Source organism: Crinia signifera, chromosome 6 (assembly GCF_055691185.1).
Source record: "Crinia signifera chromosome 6, ASM5569118v1, whole genome shotgun sequence".
Classification (NCBI taxonomy): domain Eukaryota; kingdom Metazoa; phylum Chordata; class Amphibia; order Anura; family Myobatrachidae; genus Crinia; species Crinia signifera.
The window spans coordinates 219,177,849-219,201,818 of record NC_139222.1 but is presented as its reverse complement, the minus strand read 5'-3'; the positions used below and the strand labels follow the sequence as shown (position 1 = coordinate 219,201,818).

General features: G+C 41.3%; 1 protein-coding gene across 2 annotated transcripts in view; it reads left to right on the top strand.

Moving 5' to 3' along the window:
* LOC146008973 (beta-microseminoprotein-like) overlaps nucleotides 1–23,474 on the top strand; it is a 33,951-nt gene extending 10,477 nt beyond the window's left edge. For both annotated transcript variants that reach the window (XM_083148855.1, XM_083148854.1), the window contains 3 exons: nucleotides 2,527–2,626; nucleotides 7,635–7,740; nucleotides 23,215–23,474. In XM_083148855.1, coding sequence (XP_083004981.1) covers nucleotides 2,527–2,626; nucleotides 7,635–7,740; nucleotides 23,215–23,344 — 336 coding nt within the window. In that variant the 3' untranslated portion in view covers nucleotides 23,345–23,474. The remainder of the gene's footprint in view (nucleotides 1–2,526; nucleotides 2,627–7,634; nucleotides 7,741–23,214) is intronic.
* Nucleotides 23,475–23,970: the final 496 nt, after the last annotated feature.

The window sequence follows — 23,970 nt, the reverse complement described above, 5'->3', positions numbered from 1 at the left end:
TTGAGCAAAATGCCAATATATGTATTACTTAGCATGTACCAGACTGATACCACTTTCACTTCGCTAAGCCGGGTCGGACCTGGGATTTTGACAATTAACCTGGGCCACCCATTATACACAGGGCAACCCTGGTTTAACCCTTCTTATAACCCGGGTTGAAATGCTGGGTTCGTTGACCCAGAATATTCAGTTTGGTCCTTTCACACCGCACCGCGGCCCAGGTCGACCCGGGTTATAGGTGCAGTGTGAAAGAGGTAAAGCAATAAGATGTTTATTGCCCTACCACTTTACTTTCACTGTCACACCTCCCAGCACCCATGTACTGCATACAGTACATGGATGAATTACAGCCAATAAATGACACACACACACGCTGCTCAAAGATTGACAGTATACAGCGATATATCAGCAAACTTCATTATGCCGGTATACCGGTTCAAGCACTGCACTTATTTCTTTTTTTATGTAGCTGCGGCTCTGAATCCCAATCACTGTGGCCAGCAGTGATCGTACGACCCACAGCATCCACACTCCCCACCTGGTGGCTGCTTGCTGGACAAAATTTTCCATCATGTGATCTCTGTAGCAGTGCTGCTGGACTGGCAGGTGGCTCTGTGGTATATGTACAATGATACACCATTCTTAAACAGTCATCACTGTATTAAGGGATCAATAGCACCCAGTAAATTTTGGGCATGTACTATATGTTTACCAGTCCCTTGATCTGGCTGTTTCATAACGGTTATGTGTCTGTCTATTTCCAACTAAGTATATCCTGCTGTTTCCACTACACATCTAACCTAAAGGTTACTCAGATGTCTGATGATCAAACAGTCGATTGGTTGAAGCAGCAGCTCAAAGAAGCCTGCAATGGGTATTTTTTTGTTACTCACGGGAGTCCTGTGGCATTTGCATATTTTCGCACTGCCGCTACTTACAAAGATGAAGAGTTGGATTGGAGTGCTCAATAGATCTAAGATCTGCTTTGTAATGATAGCAGGGCCACCAAGAGCGGGAAGCAGCGACAGCCTAGCACACCCTGCTGTATGCTGGTCTGGTGGGGAGGGTAGCAAGTGAACACCCCTGGTTCAGCGTTTACGTGCCCCCAATTCTAAACACAGCACTGCAAATACTTTTTTGTATTTTTTTCTACGGGAGTTTGGTGAAATAGTCACTAGAATGCTCCCTTGTTTCAATGGATTAGGGGGTGATTCAACACCGCTCGGTAAGCAGCGGTCATTCGCTGCTTACCGAGCGGCTTAATGCCGCCTCGCCAAACACCCACCACTGAATCTCCTCAGTACCATGCGAGAGGATGTGTTGCCAAACATGCGTCCGCTAGCAGGAGAAATCATTCGATGGTCGCCGACCATCAAATGCTTTCTCCTGCCTTCAGAGGAATAAAAGTCAGTAGAAATGGACGTTTATTTCCTCTGCAAATCCAGGAAGGCGGGCTCGGAGCTGACGTCCAATGGGAATGCATTTTCATGGGGATGCCCGTAAATGCTGGGTGTTCCCGAGGTCCAGCGCCATCACCGGTCTCTTCCCTCTCCCATTCTGTGTCGCAGGATCTGTTTGCACATGATAATCTGTACTTTGTGGCACAGGGTGCAGCTCCAACCACATCTGAAATCTGAATTAGGCCTGATGCTTTTGAATTTCAGGTTTAAAGAAAATATACCCTAAGGGGGTGATTCATGTTGGCTCGGTAAACAGAGAAAATCGCTGCTTATTGGGTGTTGAGACCATCGCCAAATCCCCTTGGTACCATGCGAGGGGATGTATTCACTAACATATCCCCTCATATGTGGTCGCTAGCAGGAGAAATCATTCAATGGGCGTCCCCATAAGAACGCTGGGCGTTCCCATGGGAATACAGTCGAGCCGATGTCTTCCCCGTCTAATGCGATTTGCGGAGGAAATAAAAGTCAGTTCAGAATGACTTCAATTTCCAAAGGCTGGGGAAATCATTCGATGGCCGCCAAATTCTCCTGCCCCATTTCTGCCTTTGTCCGCCCCCTGCCCTCCCTCCCCGCAACGAAGGACCTGGCGAGTGTGTAAATCGCCACAGCAGTTTGGTGCTGGGGTTGGCACATGCGCAGAAATGCACCATCATAATGGGCTAAATTTGGCCTCTTCCGATCGTTCAGGAATAAGTGTGAAAGCAGGAACAATTGCTTTATCTAGCAGCATGAGAACATCAACTAGAATCATTGGTCCTGAGCAGCGGAGGCTCCTACCTCGCCATAGGAGGGAGTCACTGGGAGTCAAAGTGAAGCCAGTTCAGACTCACATACAGCATCTAGCTTCACTAAGACTGAGCAATGTTGCGGATTATCCTTGGGGGGGGAGCTACAGACCATGGGTAAGAAAAAAGGCACTGGTACTGTGTATTATTACATTTGTATCGGATTCCCTACACAGTGATTGTACAAAACATTTTTTTCTAAAACTCCAGTCTGACAATGTGAAGTCATTAAAATGACTTTTGTTTTTATGAGTATTTTTCTTTCATTTGAATTCCAGAAATATATTGCGGGTCTTGTGTTGAGTGCCGGTGTCCTTTTCACTGTGTGCAATGCCGCTTGCCTGACAGAACCTCCTCAAGAGGAAGAGGATCCAGAGGGTAAGTTTATACTGACAAATGAATGAGAATAATATTAAAGTGTACATAAATTACAGTACAATGCAATTTCCGACAAGTGCATGGTAGGGCAGTGGGCATGGCTGAGCACTGGGCTTTAAAAGCCCATTCAAAAAAGCTATATAAGCGGCACCTATAGAAGTGCCTCAGTGACTGGGACATGCTTTTTGCCTATATGAAAGCATGCCCCTGTCACTGAGGAATTTCCAGTGCCATTTCTACAAACAGATGTCCACTGACTTCTCCAGTGCTCCTGCCGCTGGGCCGCCAGTTCTGCTGCAACCTGCCGGCTCCTCTCCGCCTGCATTCTCATAGGTGATGACTGTTGCTGTTGCCTTCTGCTGTCACAGTATATAATAGGCAGTGGTGCTGGCAGCTGGGGTCAACGGCCTTAACACTCCCACAGTTTACTCCTGCTGGCAGTAGAGCAGATCTCAGTGCAGTATGGGACATGGGAAGCAGCATGTAAACTGCTCTTGCCTCAGCTCTGCCTCCAAGGAGATCTGGAGCACCACCAAACCCCACTCTGAGGCATAGCCCAATGCTCCTCCTGGAGAAAGAGTCCATGTTTGCCTCTTGCATCCAGGGCACGGTGTACACACTGTCCAACCCACCGGACACCCTGAAAGACAGCTGCCCAGGATCAACAACCTGCATGGCTCAATGGAGTGTATGAGTTTCATAGCCAGCAAGGCCCAGGTCCTGGTCATCAATATTGGGGGCACCATCGGATTGCCTGAATGAAGGTGAAGTTGCAATGTGTGCTTGGGTAGGTAAGTTATTGCCTGTCCTGTGCCTCTACCTTGACCCATACACTGTATTCTATGGAGTGGGGCTTTCCTGTGCCCACTGATTTTTTTTTTGTGAGGGGGGAGGGGGGGGGGGGGTCACTGTCACCCAATTCTAATACTATTGTATTAATAACTGTTGATGAAATTATGTAATGTTTTCTCATATGATGCCAGCATATTTAATTTTGGTCTGTAATGGTCATTTATTTATTTATTAACAGTTTCTTATATAGCACACACATATTCCGCAGCGCTGTACAGAGAATAGTCAAACATTCACATCAGTCCCTGCCCCAGTGGAGCTTACAATCTATATTCCCTACCAAATGTACATGCAAACACAGACATTCTATGGTTCATTTGTTGGAAGCCAATTACCCTACCAGTATATTTTTGGATTGTGGGAGGAAACCGGAGTACCCGAAGTAAACCCACACAAACACGGGGAGAATATACAAACTCCGCACAGTAAGGGCTATGGTGGGAATAGAACCCATGACCTCAGCGCTGTGAGGCTGTAATGCTAACCATTACACCGTCTGTAATGCCCATTTAGGGCAACATTTTAAACAAAAAAAAATTCAGTACAGTTAAAATTAACTTGCCACCTCACATTTCTCATATGCAGATACCAGAAAAAGCCAATATGGGCAGAAGGCAATTATATAATGAAAATTCACTACTGTTATTAATAAATGTACTGTTACTTCCACATTTGATTGTTCAGCACATCAAACCTACCATCATTGCAAGTGAAGCTGAGCGATATGTTGGTCTGATCCATCTAACCAGACAGCATAACGCCCAGTGTGTACCTAATTTTAGAATGGGAAACTTTTAACTGTTCACCTCCTGCACAAATGTTTAATTAATGTATTTATGTTTATTTTATTTTTTTTAATAACTGAACATTTGAGATATTTTTACTGAGATGTGAAATACACTTCACAGGTCATGTTGCTATGGCCACCCAATCACATCCTGTCTACCTTCTATCTATCTTCTAGAGGGTGGTAAATAAATAAGAAGTAGTTTCTGATTGGTTGCCCATAGCAACATGACCTGTGAAGTGTATTTCACATCTTAGCAAATTTAACCCATTATATTTGTTGATTGACATGGGTAGACTTTGTTAAGGAATTGTGGGGCAGATGTATTAAGCCTTAACAAGAGATAAATGCAAGGGTGATAAGGAGAGATAAATGCCCAGCCAATCAGCTCCTTACTGCCATGTTACAGGCTGTGTTTGAAAAAAGTCAGTAAGGAGCTGATTGGCTGGACGTTTATCTCTCCTTATCACCCTTGCATTTATCTCTTGGTAAGGCTTAATACATCTGCCCCTGTGTGTCTGTGCCCACTATTGTGGCATTTTGTAAAAGGGGTACTAATGTATGATGTAACATGTATAAGGGGAACTACAATATGGTGCAATATGAATTATAGTGGTGTAATCTGAATAAGCTTCTGCTACTGTGCAGCATACTTTGAATTAGAGGCAATATTGTGTGTCCACACACTTTCCTTGTAAGAGCACATCCCTTTTTGCGGCTGTTACGTGTATTTATGAATTATTGGTGGGTGCCGAACACCCTAGCACCTTGATGTGTACATAGTTACTGAGGACTTCTGCAATGGAAATTTGGTAGCTTAAAAATAATAGGTACCGTATATGTGTACAGACATGACTTAGACCCGTAGTGCAGATCTGGCATTTTACTGTGTCATTCTGTCTGTTTCATAAAACCGTAGGGAGCAACATTTAAAATTTTAGGAGTGCCAGAATGAGAGAATATTTTGCCCTCCAACCTATAAAAATGTTCTGACGTCCATGATAGTAACCAATGTGCTGTCCCTGTTGCAGCTGCTGAGGTGAGTGCCTCCACTCATATATATATCATACCCCTGGTGCAGCGACGGAGCCCGCACAACAGCCTGCAGAGACCACATCATGCCTGTTGAGTACAGTGGCACTGACAGCCCAAGCTGTCAGCCACCACCAGTGTAGCGCTGCTGATTGTGCATGTAATAATGGCCTGTGTACAGGAGAGGATTCCTTTCTTTAACAGATGTTTCAGGCACTGCAGGGAGTCAGGCACAGTCTATTTAGTGTTCACAACCCGGCGCTGGCTCCATCAAGCCAGAGCCTCACCAACCACTACATGTCACTGGCTCTAATAGAGCTTCTGCTTTAGTCCTGTTTGATAAAACTTGCCCTGTCTGTACCTTCTCATAGTAAGCTTCTGTTTGTCTTGTGTATAAACTGCTGTATTATTGTGTCCTTTATGTAACTGCTCTTATTGAGCTTCTATGTGGAATCGGATATACCTGTGCTTATGTGTCAATAAATCTGCTACTCTGCTACTGGCACTCTTCCCCAGTCTGGTCCATGTACCTATATGTTTGTGTCGCTATTAGCGGCTATTCCACTTCCAGAGCCTGTCTGTCTGCCGCAGTGGTCCTGTACCAGTCGCACATGGTAGTGTGCTAAAGTTATTGTGTGTCTGGTCCTTCCAACTGTGTCCCAGTCTAACTCCAGTCCTTTATTTGCCTTGCCCAGCCTCCTGTAGCAGCTTTGTCCAACTTAAGACCTGGCGTTACCCCAACACCTGGTGGTTACGTTATGTTGTACCATGGAGCAGAACAATTAACACAAATCAATAGTTACATTGCTTTAATCACTTTGGGAAATGATAAGTAAGTAATTTTAATTTATATAGCGCACTTTCTCCAACAGGACTCAAGGCACTTTACAGACATTAAAAAACAATGCACATAATACAGAGGATGTTGGTGGTACTGTAACAGACAAATCACAGACAAACGAAAGCCTTGAGCACACAGTAAGCATAATGCAGGATTGGTGCAGCATTTTGGATAATCATTTTCATGGGTTGTGTACTCCACCCTGACAAGGTATCAAGTGCGGCAGCCATTTTAGGCACTCTGCGTAGGATTACCCTGGGTGGAATAGATTACCCATAAAAGAAATTACCCAAAATGGGTGATTTCAATGTATACTCAGGTCCATGTATTTTTCATCTCATCCACAAGTGCACTACATGAGGCAGCCATGGTGGGCACACTACGAAGGTTACACTGTAAGATGGCCAAGCCATACAAGGAAGACAATGGAAAAAGGGGATTGGTGGTATCTGTGTGCACAATTTTAGCTGTAATGTTATTAGCAGCCCTCTGTTGACCGGAAAAAGAGCAAAAACTCCCAATGTTTGGTGTAGCAAATGTAAGAAGAAATGGTCAGCAGAGATGGCGCATATAACAGTGCAGTGGATATGCTATAAATGATCTGGACCCAGTTCAGGGCACTATGATCTCCAGAATAACAATTTTATTTCACATAACAATAAAAACAAGAAAAACGTTTTCATCCAAAAGTGCAAATGCAGTTTTATAATGCAATTGAATGCATACAAACATCTGAACAGGGGCAATCAATGTCTTTATCTCACCGTTCTGAGGTGGTGCGGTGGGCTGTGGTGCTATATGATGGTAAGTCCTGGGATAGCAAAGGGGGCGCACCACCGCACAGGCTTGAATAGAGACAAAGGTAGATGGTCACAAAGTCCTCCCATCAGCGTGATGGCATCCTGATAACATGTTTCGGAAAATATTCCTTCTTCAGATGTGTGAGTTGAGGCCACATGATGTTCCTGAGTTTTGTGGTTTTAATGCAGTCCTTCAGAAGTAATATTGGTTTGTTGTTTACCTTCTGGTTTCCTTTGGTAGAACGCCGGTATAACGCTGCTAATAATTTAAAGCTGACCCTTTATAACTAGACCCTTCTTATACTAGATCCCTAGCGTCCTGAAGGACTGGCGTCCCAAGCTATACTGAATATATCAGCCAAAAGAAACATATGTGCATCCTGATTTAACTGCCCCTCCCAATACACCTCCCCCACCAGCAAAAGGTGCTGATCAGACATAGGAGATGTAAGATCAGTGACACTATCCCACTATTTCTAAGTTCTCGACATAGCACAGATATAAAATCACAATAGCAGCTTTATACAGTTTTAAATCAATAGTCTGCAGTAGATTTCTGACATTTGATTAATTACCCAATATGTCAGCAACAAAGGTAATATAAGACTATATTAACTTTCCCACACATTTTACAATGATCATGATGTTGTATACATGAATGGTTTCTAAAGTTTTGTTAATATATTTTGTTTCCAGGATGTTTCAAGGATGGTGAATACCATGAAGTTGGCAGCTCATGGAGGACAGAGAGTTGTATGGATTGTAGCTGCTCTCTAGGTGGAGAAATAAGATGTTGCTCAGCGTAAGATGAATCTTTCCAAATATATATATATTTTTTTTATATTGATATTGATTCAAATGCCCCAATTACAACCATGGCTTAAAAATGACCGAATGCAGCATCCAAAAAAACCCCAACAAAATAGAAAAATACAAATATAAATACAGGATATAAATCTGGGGTAGAGAAAAGGGGGCATGGCGGGTGGTGAGAGATGATCAACATGTTTGAGTGGAACAGCCTAGGTATTAGGTACTGTAGATCACAAATATAAAAGGAGGTTGGTTTATTGGTCAGTAGGCGAAAGGTCAGTGTTTTTCCTTCTCCCTAACTCCTTCTCCCTAACTTAAACTAAAGACACCAAATTTTCTACCATCCTGATAATTTTTCCAGTGTTATCTGCAGCTTTGAGTAATTTTTTTCCATGTTGCTATTAAAAAAAATAGGAAAACAAGTACAAAGTCAGTAAAGCGCTCCCCAAACACACCATGTGAAGAATACAATAAAAAATACTGTCCCTTTTTAGGAGATTTTCAGCTCTCAAAGCGGCGTATAAATACTGTAAAAAAAGCCTTGGCTTTATGCAGACCATCCAGCAAGCATATTGCCAAGGGGAGATACACCACAATTTAGTGCAGATGGTTATGGCAATTGGAGTATTGTATAGATTTCAGGAACACTCACAAGCTAGCTGTGTATATAATAGCATTCAGAGATATCCCACTGGCAAAACAGCAATTTCCTCAATGCAGGATGTCATCACCAGTAAAAATCAAAAGAGAGTGATGGTGCAGATCAGTTAGACAAAATACCTTTTAATTTCACAATTACACTCACATATAGAAGACAAGATAAAAAGTGTATGTGGTATCCCAAAGGCAAACACTGGAACTGGGTGTCACCGATCCGTCCCTGGAGAGAAAAGATGTTGTTTTCACTGACCCTCCGGAAAGGTCAGACTCCGGAAACAGGGGGAACGTCCAGTCAGTCAGGCTTAGGGTCCACAAAGTCCTGGTTAGCGCCAAACGCGTTTCGGATAAACCTTTCTCAATGGCGTATCCCAGGAAGTCCAGAGGCCGCTATTTATGTGCCTGTTGATTGCTGTCCATAAGCGGCACCTGCCGCTGTTTCATAAGCGGCACCTGCCGCTGTTTCATTGTGTACCTTACGTTTCCAAGATGGCGGTGCGTTCCAAATACCCGGAAGTTCCGGGTTTTTGCGTTCCACCGCTTTGAATGTGCTTTATTGTAACGCACATAACAATCTAGGTAGGAAATACAATGTGTAAGTATCCATTCTCTGTAAATACATACATAATAAGGTGCTAGGTGCAGGTTATGATTCTTTTAGCAGCAATTAAGGATCGATTGGTATAAAATATATATTATCTTAAAATATATATTAAAAATATGTATAAAAAATGGAGTTTTAAAAAAATATTATAAATAGGAATTTATCCGAAATAAGGTTTATCCGAAACGCATTTGGCGCTTACCAGGACTTTGTGGACCCTAAGCCTGACTGACTGGACGTTCCCCCTGTTTCCGGAGTCTGACCTTTCCGGAGGGTCAGTGAAATCAACATCTTTTCTCTCCAGGGACGGATCGGTGACACCCAGTTCCAGTGTTTGCCTTTGGGATACCACATACGCTTTTTATCTTGTCTTCTATATGTGAGTGTAATTGTGAAATTAAAAGGTGTTTTGTCTAACTGATCTGCACCATCACTCTCTCTTAATTTTTACATGTGATGACATCCTGCATTGAGGAAATTGCTGTTTTGCCAGTGGGATATCTCTGAATGCTATTATATACACAGCTAGCTTGTGAGTGTTCCTGAAATCTATATAATACTCCAATTGCCATAACCATCTGCACTAAATTGTGGTGTATCTCCCCTTGGCAATATGCTTGCTGGATGGTCTGCATAAAGCCAAGGCTTTTTTTACAGTATTTACACGCCGCTTTGAGAGCTGAAAATCTCCTTAAAAGGTACAGTATTTTTTATTGTATTCTTCACATGGTGTGTTTGGGGAGCGCTTTACTGACTTTGTACTTGTTTTCCTTGACTCTATGTATTTTTGAAGTGGTTGGATGTCACTTTGGGGGTTATTCTAGTTCACTCTTTCTGACACAATCCTTCTTAGATGGACAAAACCATATGCACTGCAGGGGGGCAGATGTAAAATGTGCAGAGAGAATTAGATTTGGGTGAGTTATTTTGTTTATGTGCAGGGTAAATACTGGCTGCTTTATTTTTACACTGCAATATAGATCTCACTTTGGAGTAAAACCCAGTGGTGCAAGTAGAATTTTTTTCTTGGTGGTACTGATAGCCTCCACCAAAAATGGGCATGGTCATGTGTCATCAGGGGGCGTGGTCACACAAAGCTAGAGGAGTGACTAAATGACAATAGAGGCGTGGACACAGGAGACCGGGAATGAGAAACTGGGAATGACTGGGGGTGGGTTGGCTCTTGCTTGGGGGAGAGCCAGGCAGCTTGTGCTTACAATAGTGGAGCCTGCTCTTCATGCTGTCTGCGCTGCTGATGCCTGTCAGTGTGACAGGCTAAATCAGCAGTAGCCGGTAGCTGCATACAGCACCAATCATAACGCTGGGTGGGCGGGCTGCGGATGCATTATATTTAGACTTAAAATGAAAATAGAAATGACAGTGGATCAGGGGTAAGTGGTACTGCGTACCTGCAACATATTTCTTACAGGTACTCCGTACCACACCGTACCCCCTTACTTGCAACACTGGTAAAACCCCACCCAAATCTAACTCTCTCTGCACATGTTAAATCTGCCCCACCTGCAGTGCACATGGTTTTGTCCATCTAAGAAGGATTTTGTCAGAAAGAGTGAACTAGAATAACCCCCTTTATGTACTGAGTCTAAGGGGGATATTCAATCTCCGTCGAGCATCTCCCTTGGGGGAGATGCTCGACGGGCCCTATTCAATGCTGTCTTCCCCGACAGCATTGAACAGGGTTTCCTGGCAGAACGAGCCCGACATCTCTAGCTGTCGGGCTCGTTCTGCCGAGAACAGCCGGGAAGTGACGAGCTGCCGGCTGCAGCTCGTCACTTCCCGGCCGCAACTCGCGGCCACGCCCCCTTCTCGTCCCGCTGCAGGCAGGACATTGAATCCCGCCTGCATGTTCTCGGTCGAGCTGACCGAGAACAGGACTGGGTCACGGCGGGCGAGCAAGCTCGTCTGCCGTGACCCGAAGATTGAATACCCCCCTTAAGCTGCACTCCAATCACTTGTGCGCACTCAATACTATTCTCTTTAATTCTACCATTAATACAAAAAATAGACAACATTTCAATTTCGCCTGGAAGGTGACAAAAACACATGGAACACCGATTCACATGTTTCTTGCCATTTCATACTAAAAAAAATGAAGAAAAGTGCTGATTTTTCATCTAGGCAATAGTCATTACTAATTGAATCCTATGGAACATGTAAGGAAATAAGGAACCTAACTTTGGGGGTTATTCTGGTTTAGTCCTGTCAAATTCCTTCGTAGATGGACAAAACCATGTGCACTGCAGGTGGGTAGATGCTACTTTTGCAGAGAGTTAGATTTGGGTGGGGTTTTAATTCAAAGTGAGATCTATATTGCAGTGTAAATATAAAGCAGTAAGTATTTTCACAGAAAATGACTCACCCAAATCTAATTCTCTCTGCACATTTTACATCTGCCCCCCTGCAGTGCACATGGTTTTGTCCATCTAAGAAGGAATTTGGCAGAAGGAATAAACCCGAATAACCCCCTTTATCCTGGAAAAAGAAGATTTTTGGTCACGTCTACCAGATGTGTAAAAACTTAATTTCTATAGCATAAGGGGGAATCAGAAGTATACATTTTGGTCTCTGTCATTTTGAGGTACCATTGATAGTAAAAAAAAAAAGAGATGCAAAAGAGAGCAGCGCCTTTTCACTACAATGATTGACACAATTTATATTGAAAGTGAAAAATATATATGTAAAAACAAATAATACAATAATACATACAATATATTAAAAATTGATTGGGAATTGGGTTGCAAATATTGTGACTGGTATGGTAAATGGTAGAAAAATATATCTGATCTCCACAGCGCAAACAACTCTGCCCAGGGTGACACCAAGAAAGCTTCCACCACAAAAAGCTTTAAAGCATATACAGAAATAACAAAGTTTTTGGTGAAACACCCACTGGCGAGATGAAAATTAACTTACACAAAGTAGGTATTGTATAAGTCCAGGCGGATGGATAAATAATCTAAAGACTCAAAAGACAAGAGCAACAAAAAAAGACCATAGTGTGGTAATGTCATACAATTTCTGGATGATTTTGAATTAAGTAGCACACTCACAAAAGTGGGTCATATATGCGCATATCACCAGTCTTTGGGCCACATCTGAATTGTGTTCTCCTCCTCAGGTTTTTTACCTATAGGACTAACGGAAGAACTCGATAGTGCAATACTGTTTGTTATGAAAGAATAACAAAGTTTAATGGTGCACTCACATAAGATAAAACAAATAAAAACATATCACCCAATCCTGGGTAGAACGGTGTCCGGCCGGTCCAGCCACAAATGTACAAATGGTTCCCCACAGAGATGATGCGGCTCCCACAGGTCCGGTCCGTTCGGTGATAACTATAAGCTTGAGCGCGCTTTCGGGCTAATGGAGCCCTTCCTCAGAAGCGTGTTGTCATTATCGACCGGGGCGGCTCTTTTATCCCCGTACATGATTTAGAAATCCCCAACAGGTGTTCTTTCCGGCTACGTCTTCCGGATATGACGTATCGCAATGTCCGTGAAGGCCGGAAGTGGTCTTATTCATTCTGCCGCTTGTGCGTTTCACATCTACTTCCTTATTTGCGTTCCAAAACTCCATGCATACTTTTTCCTGTATCTTGAGCCGCACGGCCATGTTTGGGAGAATGTCCATAATTTCAAATGTTCATAATACCCAAAAAAAGCGATAAGGAATAGAAAAACAGCGTATCAGGTTTATAAATATAGAAAATTCTTTATATAAAAAATTAATTAATTAATTATACAGAAATTCATATAAATTTTAAGTGATTAAAAGGTTAAAAAGCACTATCCATTTAAAATTTAAAGTGACAATGTGCAGTATAAGGAAAAATCAAAGAAACCATTTAAGTTCGAAGTCACAATTCAGGCCTGTTGGGACCAAAGTCTTAAGTTTGTATATCCATTGCATTTCTGCCTTAGCAAGGTGAACTTCAACATCATTGCAACGCCAATTGGGGTTTATCTGTTGGATACCCAAAATGTTCTAATTTGACAAGGGTCCGAATGGTGACTTTTCTTAAAATGGGCTGGTAGTGTATGACTGTCTAAACCTTTTTTTATATTATAGACATGTTCGGCTAATCTGGTCTTTAGACTTCTAGTGGTTTTTCCTACATACACCAGACCACACTTGCATTCGATAGCATACACTACATTTCTCGTATTGCATGTTAGGAAGTCTTTTAAAGGATATTTAAATCCTTTTACTTGGAATTCCTTAATTTTGCTTGTGCCTTTAGTTGACCTGCACATTTGGCATAAGCCACAATGGTGAAAGCCTTGGCTACGAATGCTACTCCTTTTAGGAACATCCAGGGCACTTCTGACCACAGTATCTTTGATGGTTCTTGAACGTCTATATATGAAACGAAGGGCAGGGGGGAGTTGTGAACCTATAATGGGGTCCTTTAACAGAATTTTCCAATTTTTTCTAAAAACATTTTCCACCTCCCTGTATTGACAATGGTATTGGCTAATGAACGACCATTGTGTTCCCTCATCAGTGGTCCTGGATTTTTTGTCCTGATATATCAGGGATTCTCTAGTTGTGTTATCAACCCTTTCTTTTGCTTTTTCAATTAGGTTTTGTGGATAACCCTTTTCCAGGAATCGTGTTCCCATTTCAAGGGATTGTTCCTGATAAACGTTTTGTTCCATACAGTTCCTCCTGACCCTGAGGAACTGTCCATATGGGATTCCATCGAGCCAGTTCCCATGGTGTTGGCTTGTTTTATCAATGAAGCTATTTGAATCAGTAGCTTTTCGAAAAACTTTAGTATTTAGAGTCCCCTCTTTGATGTATAGACATAAATCAAGAAAATGGAGTTCCTCTTTACTTTTTGAAAAAGTTAATTTTATATTCCTGTCATTTAAATTTAGTGAATTACAGAAAGACTACAACTTTTCAGGGCCCTTGTTCCAAATAAACAACACGTCGTCAATGTAACGATGCCAGAGCACCAGGCCCGCCCCCAGCTCCCCCCCATGCCATATGGTTTGTGACTCCCAATATGACATGAAGAGGTTGGCATAGCTGAGTGCGAACCTGGTGCCCATAGCTGTACCGACCTTCTGTACGTAATAGTGGCCGTTAAAAAAGAAATAATTATTCCGAAGAATAAACCTAATTCCCCCTATAATAAATTCCTTTAGGTCCTCTGAATAGTCAGACCAAATATGCGTTCCACCTCTATTTCCGCCTTTGATACTATTGTGCAGGCTTTCAACAGTGTCTTCAGTTAGTGGTCTGCCGGAAGTAAATGGGCGGAAGTGACATGACAGAAAGGGAGAGTATCAAAATCTCCTCCACTGGCGCCGAACAATACGTCCCTAAAAGTCAAGGGGCGATCCTCTTCTCCAAAACTAGTGAAGGCTGTTTCATAAAATACCGTATGCCCCTTATGGGGTGAGGGGGTTCCTCTTCTCCGAATCTAGAAAGCTCAAAAACAGGTCCCAAGGGTAGCTGTCACACTGATGAAAGTAGTTGTAAATCCCTGCGTCCCTTAAAGCCTCAGTAGGTGATCGTGGTGACCCAAAATGAGAAATGATTGGGGGTATAGTGTAAAACCTTTTATTGAACATACAGATATAAACAAATAAAAAGGCAAGTGGAACCACTTGGCATAGTACCGTTTATGGTGGAGAACCGAGATATTATCAAAGTTCTCAAACAGACTTGAAGCTGAGCGGGATTGATCCCGGGAAAAACCAAAAGTCCACGCTCCCAAAAGTATTCCCCCTCAGATTGCGCACGTACGTCCGGTTCCACAGATATTGTGGGAACCCTTTGAGCCGGCGGGGATGACATTTGTGGGGGACAGATCATCAGTTAAAGATTCCCATACTATAAGGGAACAGCGGTGTACAATATAGGTTCCTACTTAGGCTAATGAACATAAGATTATGCAAGGACATGTATATCAGATCTATTAATGGCTGCACTTAATCTAAATATACATTCAATATTATTTCATTTATTATAGAGAACATACAAACAGGTATAGAGGAGAATATAATAATTTTCCTATTCAGTATATGGAATAAGTGTCTATCTAAAATGGCGCCCTCTGATGGTCAAAAATTATTATAATTATCAGTAAGTTGTAATGTGTACTGATCTGTGTCGCTCTGTATTTGTACTGTATTTTTGTTATTTATTCAATGTTATGCCAAGTTTTGTCTCCCTGTATTGTTCCTTTGTACGGCGCTGCGAAACACTTGTAGCGCCTTATAAATAAAATTATAATAATAATAATAATAGCAGAGAAATAAGTATAATACATGTGATACATGTTAACATGATAGATATTGGGACTGAATAAATAAATAAAAATACACACTAGGAAAAAATAATAATCATAATAATTAGGTATTGATATTAAATTAAATGAGTCCTACAGTATGTAGAATTATCATATTCTCCCATATATAACACTAAGGAAGAATTCATAGGATCTTCTCGAGGGACTATTGAGGCTAAACAGGATGTATATGTTTCAAAGTACTATATTAAGTTCCATAGCCTCATTAAGACCTTTGGGGAATAAACAATCAAATTTAAAGGTCCAATATATTTCCTGTTTGCACAGGGTCTGGAATCTATCTCCACCTCGTTTTGTGGGAGGTATTGATTCTAGACCAGTCAGTTGTAAGTGTTTGGGATCGCTATTATGGTTCTCCGCGAAGTGTCTTGAAGCTCTGTGCAGTTGGAAGCCTTTTAGAACATTTCTTCTGTGTTCTAAGAACCGTGTTCTTAGTGGTCTGGTTGTTCTACCCACGTATCTAAGATTGCAACTGCAAGAGAGCATATATATTACATATGTGGTATCACAATTTATGAACCCACGAACCTTGACAGATTCATTCTCCATTTGGATAGTAGTAAGTCTGTTAGAGATATAACTACAGGTAAGACATTTATTTTTACCACATTTGAAACAGCCCTCTGGTTTCTTAGAGAGCCATCCCACTGTGGTTTCAGAGGTAGATCCGACATTGGGACCAGCTTTCAAAAAGCTGGGGGCCAACAAATTCTTTAACTATTTATTTTTGCGGAAGATGAACGGTGGTTCCGTAGGTAATAAGTCTTTGAGTACTTTATCCTGTTGTAAAATACAATAATTTTTTCTAATAATTTTTTGTATATCCCGTTATTGGCTGTTGAATGTGGAAATAAAAGCTAGCTGTGGTGTTTCAATATTGTGTCCTTTATTACTATTAGTATTTCTGTTTTTATTTGTAGTATTAGTGCACAAGAGAGTTTCTCTGTCCAATTCACGTGTGATGTTAAAAGCTTCGTTAATGAGTCCCACTGGGTATCCACAGCTTTGAAAGGCCCCTATCATTTCTTCAGCCTGTGAGTCAAATAAGTCCTGGCTGGAGCAGTGCCGCCTAAGACGGAGAAGTTGACCCTTCGGGATATTTTTGATCCACGTAGGGTGATGGGCACTGTCAAAGTTGAGGTATGAATTGGTATTAACCAATATTCGATAGTTAGAGGTTTGAATCTTACCATCAATAACTTCCACTGTGATATCTAGAAAATTAATAGTGTGCGTGTGAGATGTGGAAGTGAAGGTTAAATGATAAGAATTAGAATTAAGGTGAGAAACAAAAGAGTGTATAGAAGTGATGTCCCCATCCCAAATAATAAACAAATCATCAATGTAACGGCCATAGAGGACCAGATTCACGCCGTATGGGGATCCCCAAATTAATTGGTCTTCTACCTCACCCATATAAAGGTTGGCATAACTCGGCTCGAATCTGGTCCCCATGGCCGTACCCATCACCTGTAAATAAAAAGTGTCCAAAAATAGAAAGTAATTGTGCTTTAAAATGAAAGTGATAGAATCCTTGAGGAATTGACGCATTTCCACAGGATGATCACCATCAGATATTAATCTTTTTTGGATACTCTGGATGCCCAAATCATGCGGAATATTTGAGTATAAGCTTTACACGTCCAGAGTAAGAAATGAATAAGACTCCGTCCATTCAATATTCTTTAGTAAATTGAGGAAGTGCGTAGTGTCTTTAATGTGGGAACTTAAAGTGGAAACACGTGGTTGTAAATAAAAATCAACAAATTGTGAAAGATTAGAAGTGAGGGAGTGGACACCAGAAATAATAGGACGACCCAGCAGGGAAGTGAGATCCTTGTGAATTTTAGAGAGGTGATAATAAATAGGTGCCGTGGGGTGAGGGTTAAACAAAAATGTTAATTCTTCCTTAGTGATGACAAGATTATTAACGGCTTGGTCCAAAAGCAATCTGAGTTCAGCAGTATACTTCTGAATGGGATTAGAAGCTAAAACAGTATAAAACTTGTTATTAGACAGTTGGCGAAGGGCTTAATTTACATAATCAGTTCTGTCCTGAATAACGAGACCCCTGCCATTATCTGCCTCTTTAAAGATGATTGTTTCATCTTTTATAAGTTTTTTCAAAACAATTTGTTCCCACTTATTCAAATTGCTGTTGGACTTTGTCTTGGAAAGTTTGTTAGAAGAACACAGATTTTTGAAATCGTCCAGAGTTGTCTTGTAGAACGACTCTACAGTAGTTCCCTTTGCTTTAATTGGATCAAATCGGATCACAATTTGAGCTTAGTTTTATCAATGTCAAAGATCTTTTTAGGACTACTGTTATTTTCTTCCCATAACTCTGCCAGAATATCTAGGGAAGTCTGGTCCCCTGTATCTAGAAGGATGGGGGTGGCTGATTCGGTGGGATTTAGTAATTTCTGGTTAGCAAAATATTTCTGTCTACACAATGTTCGAATATAACGATTATAAATGTTGGCTTCAGAGGAGGGTGAAAATTTAAGTTCCTTTTTGAGCAATCGGAGTTCAACGTTATTCAATTTTTTGGAGGAAATATTAAAAATATTGGTTGGTGGAATAAGGTTGCGGCCCTGAGTTAATCTCTTGCGTTGAATCTTTTTACCCCCCCTGTTTCCTCGGCGCTTAAATGGCGACCTCTTTTTGGGGTTCCCTCCCTCGGATATCTGTCTAGGTCCCTCGATATGCGAGGTCCTAAAAAAGAATCGGTATTGAGGTCTTTCCTAGATCTTTGTTCCTTGGGTCTTGCCCCTGAATGGTGGTAAGTTGCGTCGCCCTGACTATAAGGTTTGGTATTTGAGGTTCTTGTATACCTATTCGGTATAATCTCATCTGATCTAAGGTCAACTGTTTTTTCCGTCTGTTTTCTATTGTCAAATGTTCTATTTTTATAGCTATGATTCTTATTTCTATTTTTAAGACGATAGGATCGTACACTGTCAGTTTGGTAATCGGTCAAATCCCTATGGAATTTTTTACATTTGTTATCTATGATCACTTGTTCAAATTTCATTAATCTGTCCATGACCTTGCTATCTCTTTCTTTGTACTCTTTCAGTTGGTTATGGGGTTCCAGTTTTAATTTAAGGGTCTCTATTTCTCTCTCTAATTCCTTTGCTCTTTTAATCCTATATTCAATAACTAATTCCATCAGCGTAAAATAACATTTATGAAGGATATTATCCCACTTCTCTTGATAGTCTGCATCGTTTTGGAAGATGGAGGGCTTATGGAGTCAGAGACCGCATGGTAGCATTTTTTTATCGATGTATTTTTGCAAATTTGTACTGTCCAACCACTGTTTGGTCTCTTCCTTCAATAAGTCCTCCAGTTCCTCAAAATTCTCTTTTAATACATCATCATTCTTATCTATTTTTCCTTCAGGGTGCTGGTCCCATCTGGAAATATATGTTTGTCTACTGTTTAACCGTTCATTGTAGTTAGAAAAACAGCTCATCTCGGCCGACCAGTGGACTTAAAGAAACAAAAAAAACACAAGGTCTAGTCCCGTTAGAGACAAAGATCCTATGAATTATTCCTTAGTGTTACATATGGGAGAATATGATAATTAGTTCTACATAGGACTCATTTAATTTAATATCAATACCAAATTATTATGATTATTATTTTTTCCTAGTGTGTATTTTTATTTATTTATTCAGTCCCAATATCTATCATGTTAACATGTATCACATGTATTATACTTATTTCTCTGCCATAATAACTTTACAGAGCGACACAGATCAGTACACATTACAACTTACTGATAATTATAATAATTTTTGACCATCAGAGGGTGCCGTTTTAGATAGACACTTATTCCATATACTGAATAAAAAAATTATTATATTCTCCTCTATACCTGTTTGTATGTTCTCTATAATAAATGAAATAATATTGAATGTATATTTAGATTTAGTGCAGCCATTTATAGATCTGATATACATGTCTTTGCATAATCTTATGTTCATTAGCCCAAGTAGGAACCTATATTGTACACCGCTGTTCCCTTATGGGAATCTTTAACTGATGACCTGTCCCCCACAAATGTCATCCCTGCCGGCTCAAAGGGTTCCCACAATATCTGTGGAACTGGACCTAAGTGCGCAATCTGAGGGGGTATACCTTCCTTTGCACACATAGGTCCGTAACGTCACTTCCGCTAAATCATGTCCAGCGGGAGAACTACTCAAACAGTCGAGTGTCAAAGATAACGCTATCCCCGGTGGTTATGAAGCCGTCACGTCACTTCCGCCCATTTACTTCCGGCGGACCACTAACTGAAGACACTGTTGTAAGCCCGCACAATAGTATCAAAGGCGGAAATAGAGGTGGAACGCATTTGCGTTCCACCGGAGTTGATAGCACACATCGAGTGGAACTTCCCACGCAAGCATCCACAATTACTACTGGTAAAAATACCTTCTTTCTAATATACTTATATATAAATTGGTCAGCCTATTCCTTCTGCCATATATGTTATATATCTTATACAGATGGGGCCGGGCTCTTCTTTGCTGGCGAATCGCCAGAATGTCACCGCTGGCGATCCGCCAGCAGCCTGGCTCACCATCTGACTGAGACGCGCGTGTCTCAGTGTCCATGCGCTGGGGGGGACGGAAACCTGTCCGTCTCCGCTTCAGGGAGACGGACAGGTTTAGGGGGGTGCGGGGAGGCGGTGGGGACCCCGGGTGACCGCCAACATGCCGGCGGTCACCTGGGGGAACCCGTCAGAAGGGGACGTGCGCGCATCTCGTGCGCGCGTGCCCCCTTTCGCAAAAACAGATGGCGCGTGGCGGGGGATTGCGTCGCCATTGCTATCCCCTGCAAAGAAGAGCCCGGATCCATCTGTGCATTAGTATAAAACCTCCGGCCGATCATGTGACTGTGATTGATCATTTTATCCTAACCTGGAAGTAAATAGATTGCTTATACAACTTTTGTACTATATTTTTCTCTTTTTCCTTCCTATAAACTGCAAATTAATTTTATGCTAATTATAGTTATCATATGTTTGTCTCCTAACCGTTTTAATTTTTACAAATACAGTATTGCTTGTTTGGGTACTTGTTTCCTAGCACGGCGCCCGCGATTTTGATTGCATTGATCGCGGCAGAAAAAGTCGCGTCGATCGCATCGCATGCAACCAAATCACATGCGATGCGATCTACGCAATCGACACGATTTTTACATTGGAATCAATGTAAAATGGTCCCTGAGACCCAATTTTACATTGACTCCAATGTAAAAAGCCCCAAAACACCCCCAATTTTAATTGCACCCCCCCCCTCATGGTTGAAATGCCCCCCATTGTTAACGCCACCCCACTCTTGACGCCAACCCGAAGCATGGCAAGTGCAGCGAGCCCGCGAGGGGCGGCGGTACGCGTCCTCTGACCTTTTCATACCCCCACTATCCACGTCGGCATGGAGTTGATTTTATAAAGTGTGGCAAGCGCAGCGAGCCACCGAGCCCGAAGCGTGGCGAGCAGACGCGCATAACTTTACAGGTATACGCGTCCGCTCGCCATGAAACGCGTCAGTTGTTTCTCACTCCTGGACAGGATTACTTGCTTCATTTAGCCTACCCTACCGTTTGGGTACTTTTACCATTGCCTCCAGTGTGGGTATATACTGCGACCTTGTGGTGCTTCCTGATTTACCCCCCACCAATTGGATACCCCCTGATTATTTCCCATCCACACCATTGGGATACCCCCACCTGGATCACCCACCTTCATTGCATGTCCCATTGTGCATCCTCCAGCGGCCTGAGGGGGGCACCGTACCACCCTGGTAATATTTCCATCCATTTACCATACCAGTCACAATATTTGCAACCCAATCCCCAGGAGTGAGCAATTCAATCAGTTTTTAATATATTGTATTTATTATTGTATTATTTGATTTTACATAAATATTTTTCACTTTCAATATAAATTGTGTCAATCATTGTAGTGAAAAGGCGCTGCTCTCTTTTGCATCTCTTTTTTTCCTATGGTAGAACTATTAGGGATGGACTACCCCTAAACAGAGCAGCTGCCTTTCTTTGAAGATCAGCTCATACTCCCAGGCGCCCTTGTCTTTGTCTCTAACGGGACTAGACCTTGTGTTACCATTGATAGTAAACCTTATAAGAATTTTCTTTAATCAATGTGTAGATTTAGCTACAGTAGACCCAACTGCATTTCTGACAACTTTTAGTACTCTTCATCTAGTTGAAGACCCAAGTGCTTCTTTCGCTGACTCTCATGTCTGTTCCCAGATTTGAGAGTGCTACTTAGGAGAATAGAGTGTTTTCATTACTTTATGGATGTTTTCATTCATTTTTGGACTCTGTGTAGTACATGCTATGAACAAGGTAGCCCTTATAAAGAAATAAATAACTATTTAACCCTTTGAATGCCAAGTGAATTTGTCAAAATAGGTGTAAAAAATTGGCAAGCAAACCTTTTTATTCATCATAATGACCTGTAATGTTTACCTTATATTGGAAATATAATCGCTTTTTCACAACATTTTTATTTGAATTTATATAAAAAATGTGAGTGATGCTGGCATTTTTAGCAGATATTCTGAAAATCTCTCACAGACATGTTGGCACTCAAGGGGTTAATAGGCTTTAACCTTTTGTATCTAAAGGTCCAGTATAATGCAATAGCATCAAGCATGAATGAACATTCTAAAGATTAAATACAAATATCATAACTTCCAATATTCATACTGAAAACACATTATACAGTAGATCACACTCCTGCTCTATACATGCCCCAACCATTACTCAATAAAGCACACTGCCAATTCCACTTGTGAACCCACATGTAAATAACCTCTTCCCCTATTCGCAAAGGAAATTTAAAATAAGAACATCCAGTATTAGAGATATGCATGTTGAATACTGAAAAGCTGAGATGGGCATGTTGGTGTAAATGTAATAGGGTCTGGGATTTCATCAGAGAATGTCCATCTTTTTAAAGTGGCAATACCTGTTTGGTTTTTGGTTTTGCCTTGTAATTGATTGCCATTATACGCCCATTCTTAGATGAAATCCTGGACCTCCGGCAATTTAGAGGCGGACATTCCACAATGCAACATATTAGCCTACCTAGGGCCCAGCAGGTCCCAAGGGATAAAGAGATACTGGCCATTCAAAAGGTTCCCAGAAGAGCATTGCGTGACTACCACATGATGTCATGACATCACATGGATCTGTCCACACTCCCAAAGTCCCTTTGATGTAATTTGATAAGATAAAAAAACTTTTGGTCACACAAAATGGTTTCATCCATTGTATGTGGGGAGTCAGTTTACTTTAAATGTGACACAGGTATTAAGCCTACTTCCAAAAGACCTAGAGCCTTATTCAGATTTGTACCCAATGCCGATGTTCTTGTTAGACTGTGCACATGCCAATGGGCTTTATTAATGCTGCCTGCAATCAGAAAAAAAAACTATAGATTTTTTGAGGAAGGTCCCAAACCGGTATCTTGCCTAGGGCCTCATGTCAGACACTATTACATTTACCCCTCTGAATTTAGTAATTGTATTTTTTCCTCTTTTAACAGAGGTTTCTTGGAACATACACGTACTACTTTTGCCCTATATGCCTACATACTGTATGTCCACACTTATTTGGATGTTTATGCTATTGGTGTACTGACAAGCACCTGATCACATAACACATTTAATTGTGGAGGTAAAATGGTACAGTATTTCACCTTTGTGACATTTGCAGTAATGGAACAGAGGAAGAATGTATGTACTGTATACTTAAAGTCCCTACAGGAATAACATTTTATGTTTCTCTAATTTTATTGGTTTATTTATTTTATTTAGTTATCTTACACCAAAAAACTATGACAAGATGAAGTGTAAGTTCGCCTTTAACAAAACGACCTGTCAATATGATCTGATACCCAGTAAGGATCCAAGAAAGAAGTGTGAACATTTTGAAATGGCGGGATAAACATATTGTCTACAAAAGACACCTCCAGACTAATCTAACTTGTGAAGACACCAGATGTGGTTTATCTTGTACCAAATTGTCTACAATATAAACAATATAAATAAAAAACAGTATTTGCAAGCATTAAAAACTGTCATAAAGTCTCATTCTTATAAATAGCTCCATTAACTGTAAGAAGTTACATGTGATTATTTAACCGCTGAACAGTTTCTACTAGGGATGAGGGAATAGACACCCCTAATTGTCCTCTTAATATGGATCTCTGTTCCTATATTGGACTTATATCATGGAACAGACGATTAATTGAAATGGGCTAAGACGGTTTCGTATACCACTCATGATTCATGGGATAAGTCCTGCATCCTTGATATTGCAGAATGATGATATCCTATGGAGTGGTGACAGTTGCTAGTAGTCCTTTGCTGGTAATTGCTGACCCACGGTATATTCTGCACAAGTCCTGGTTCTGGTTCAGGTTTGTAATCCACAATGGGTGGTGAATGAGGATGTGGTGTCTGGTGCCTGATGTGTTTCGCTGAGGGGTCCCCAGAGACCTTTTTCAAAGGTGTCTTTCGCTTAGTCAGATCACTGTATTTATACTTACAGCCAAATATGTCCGCTGATTG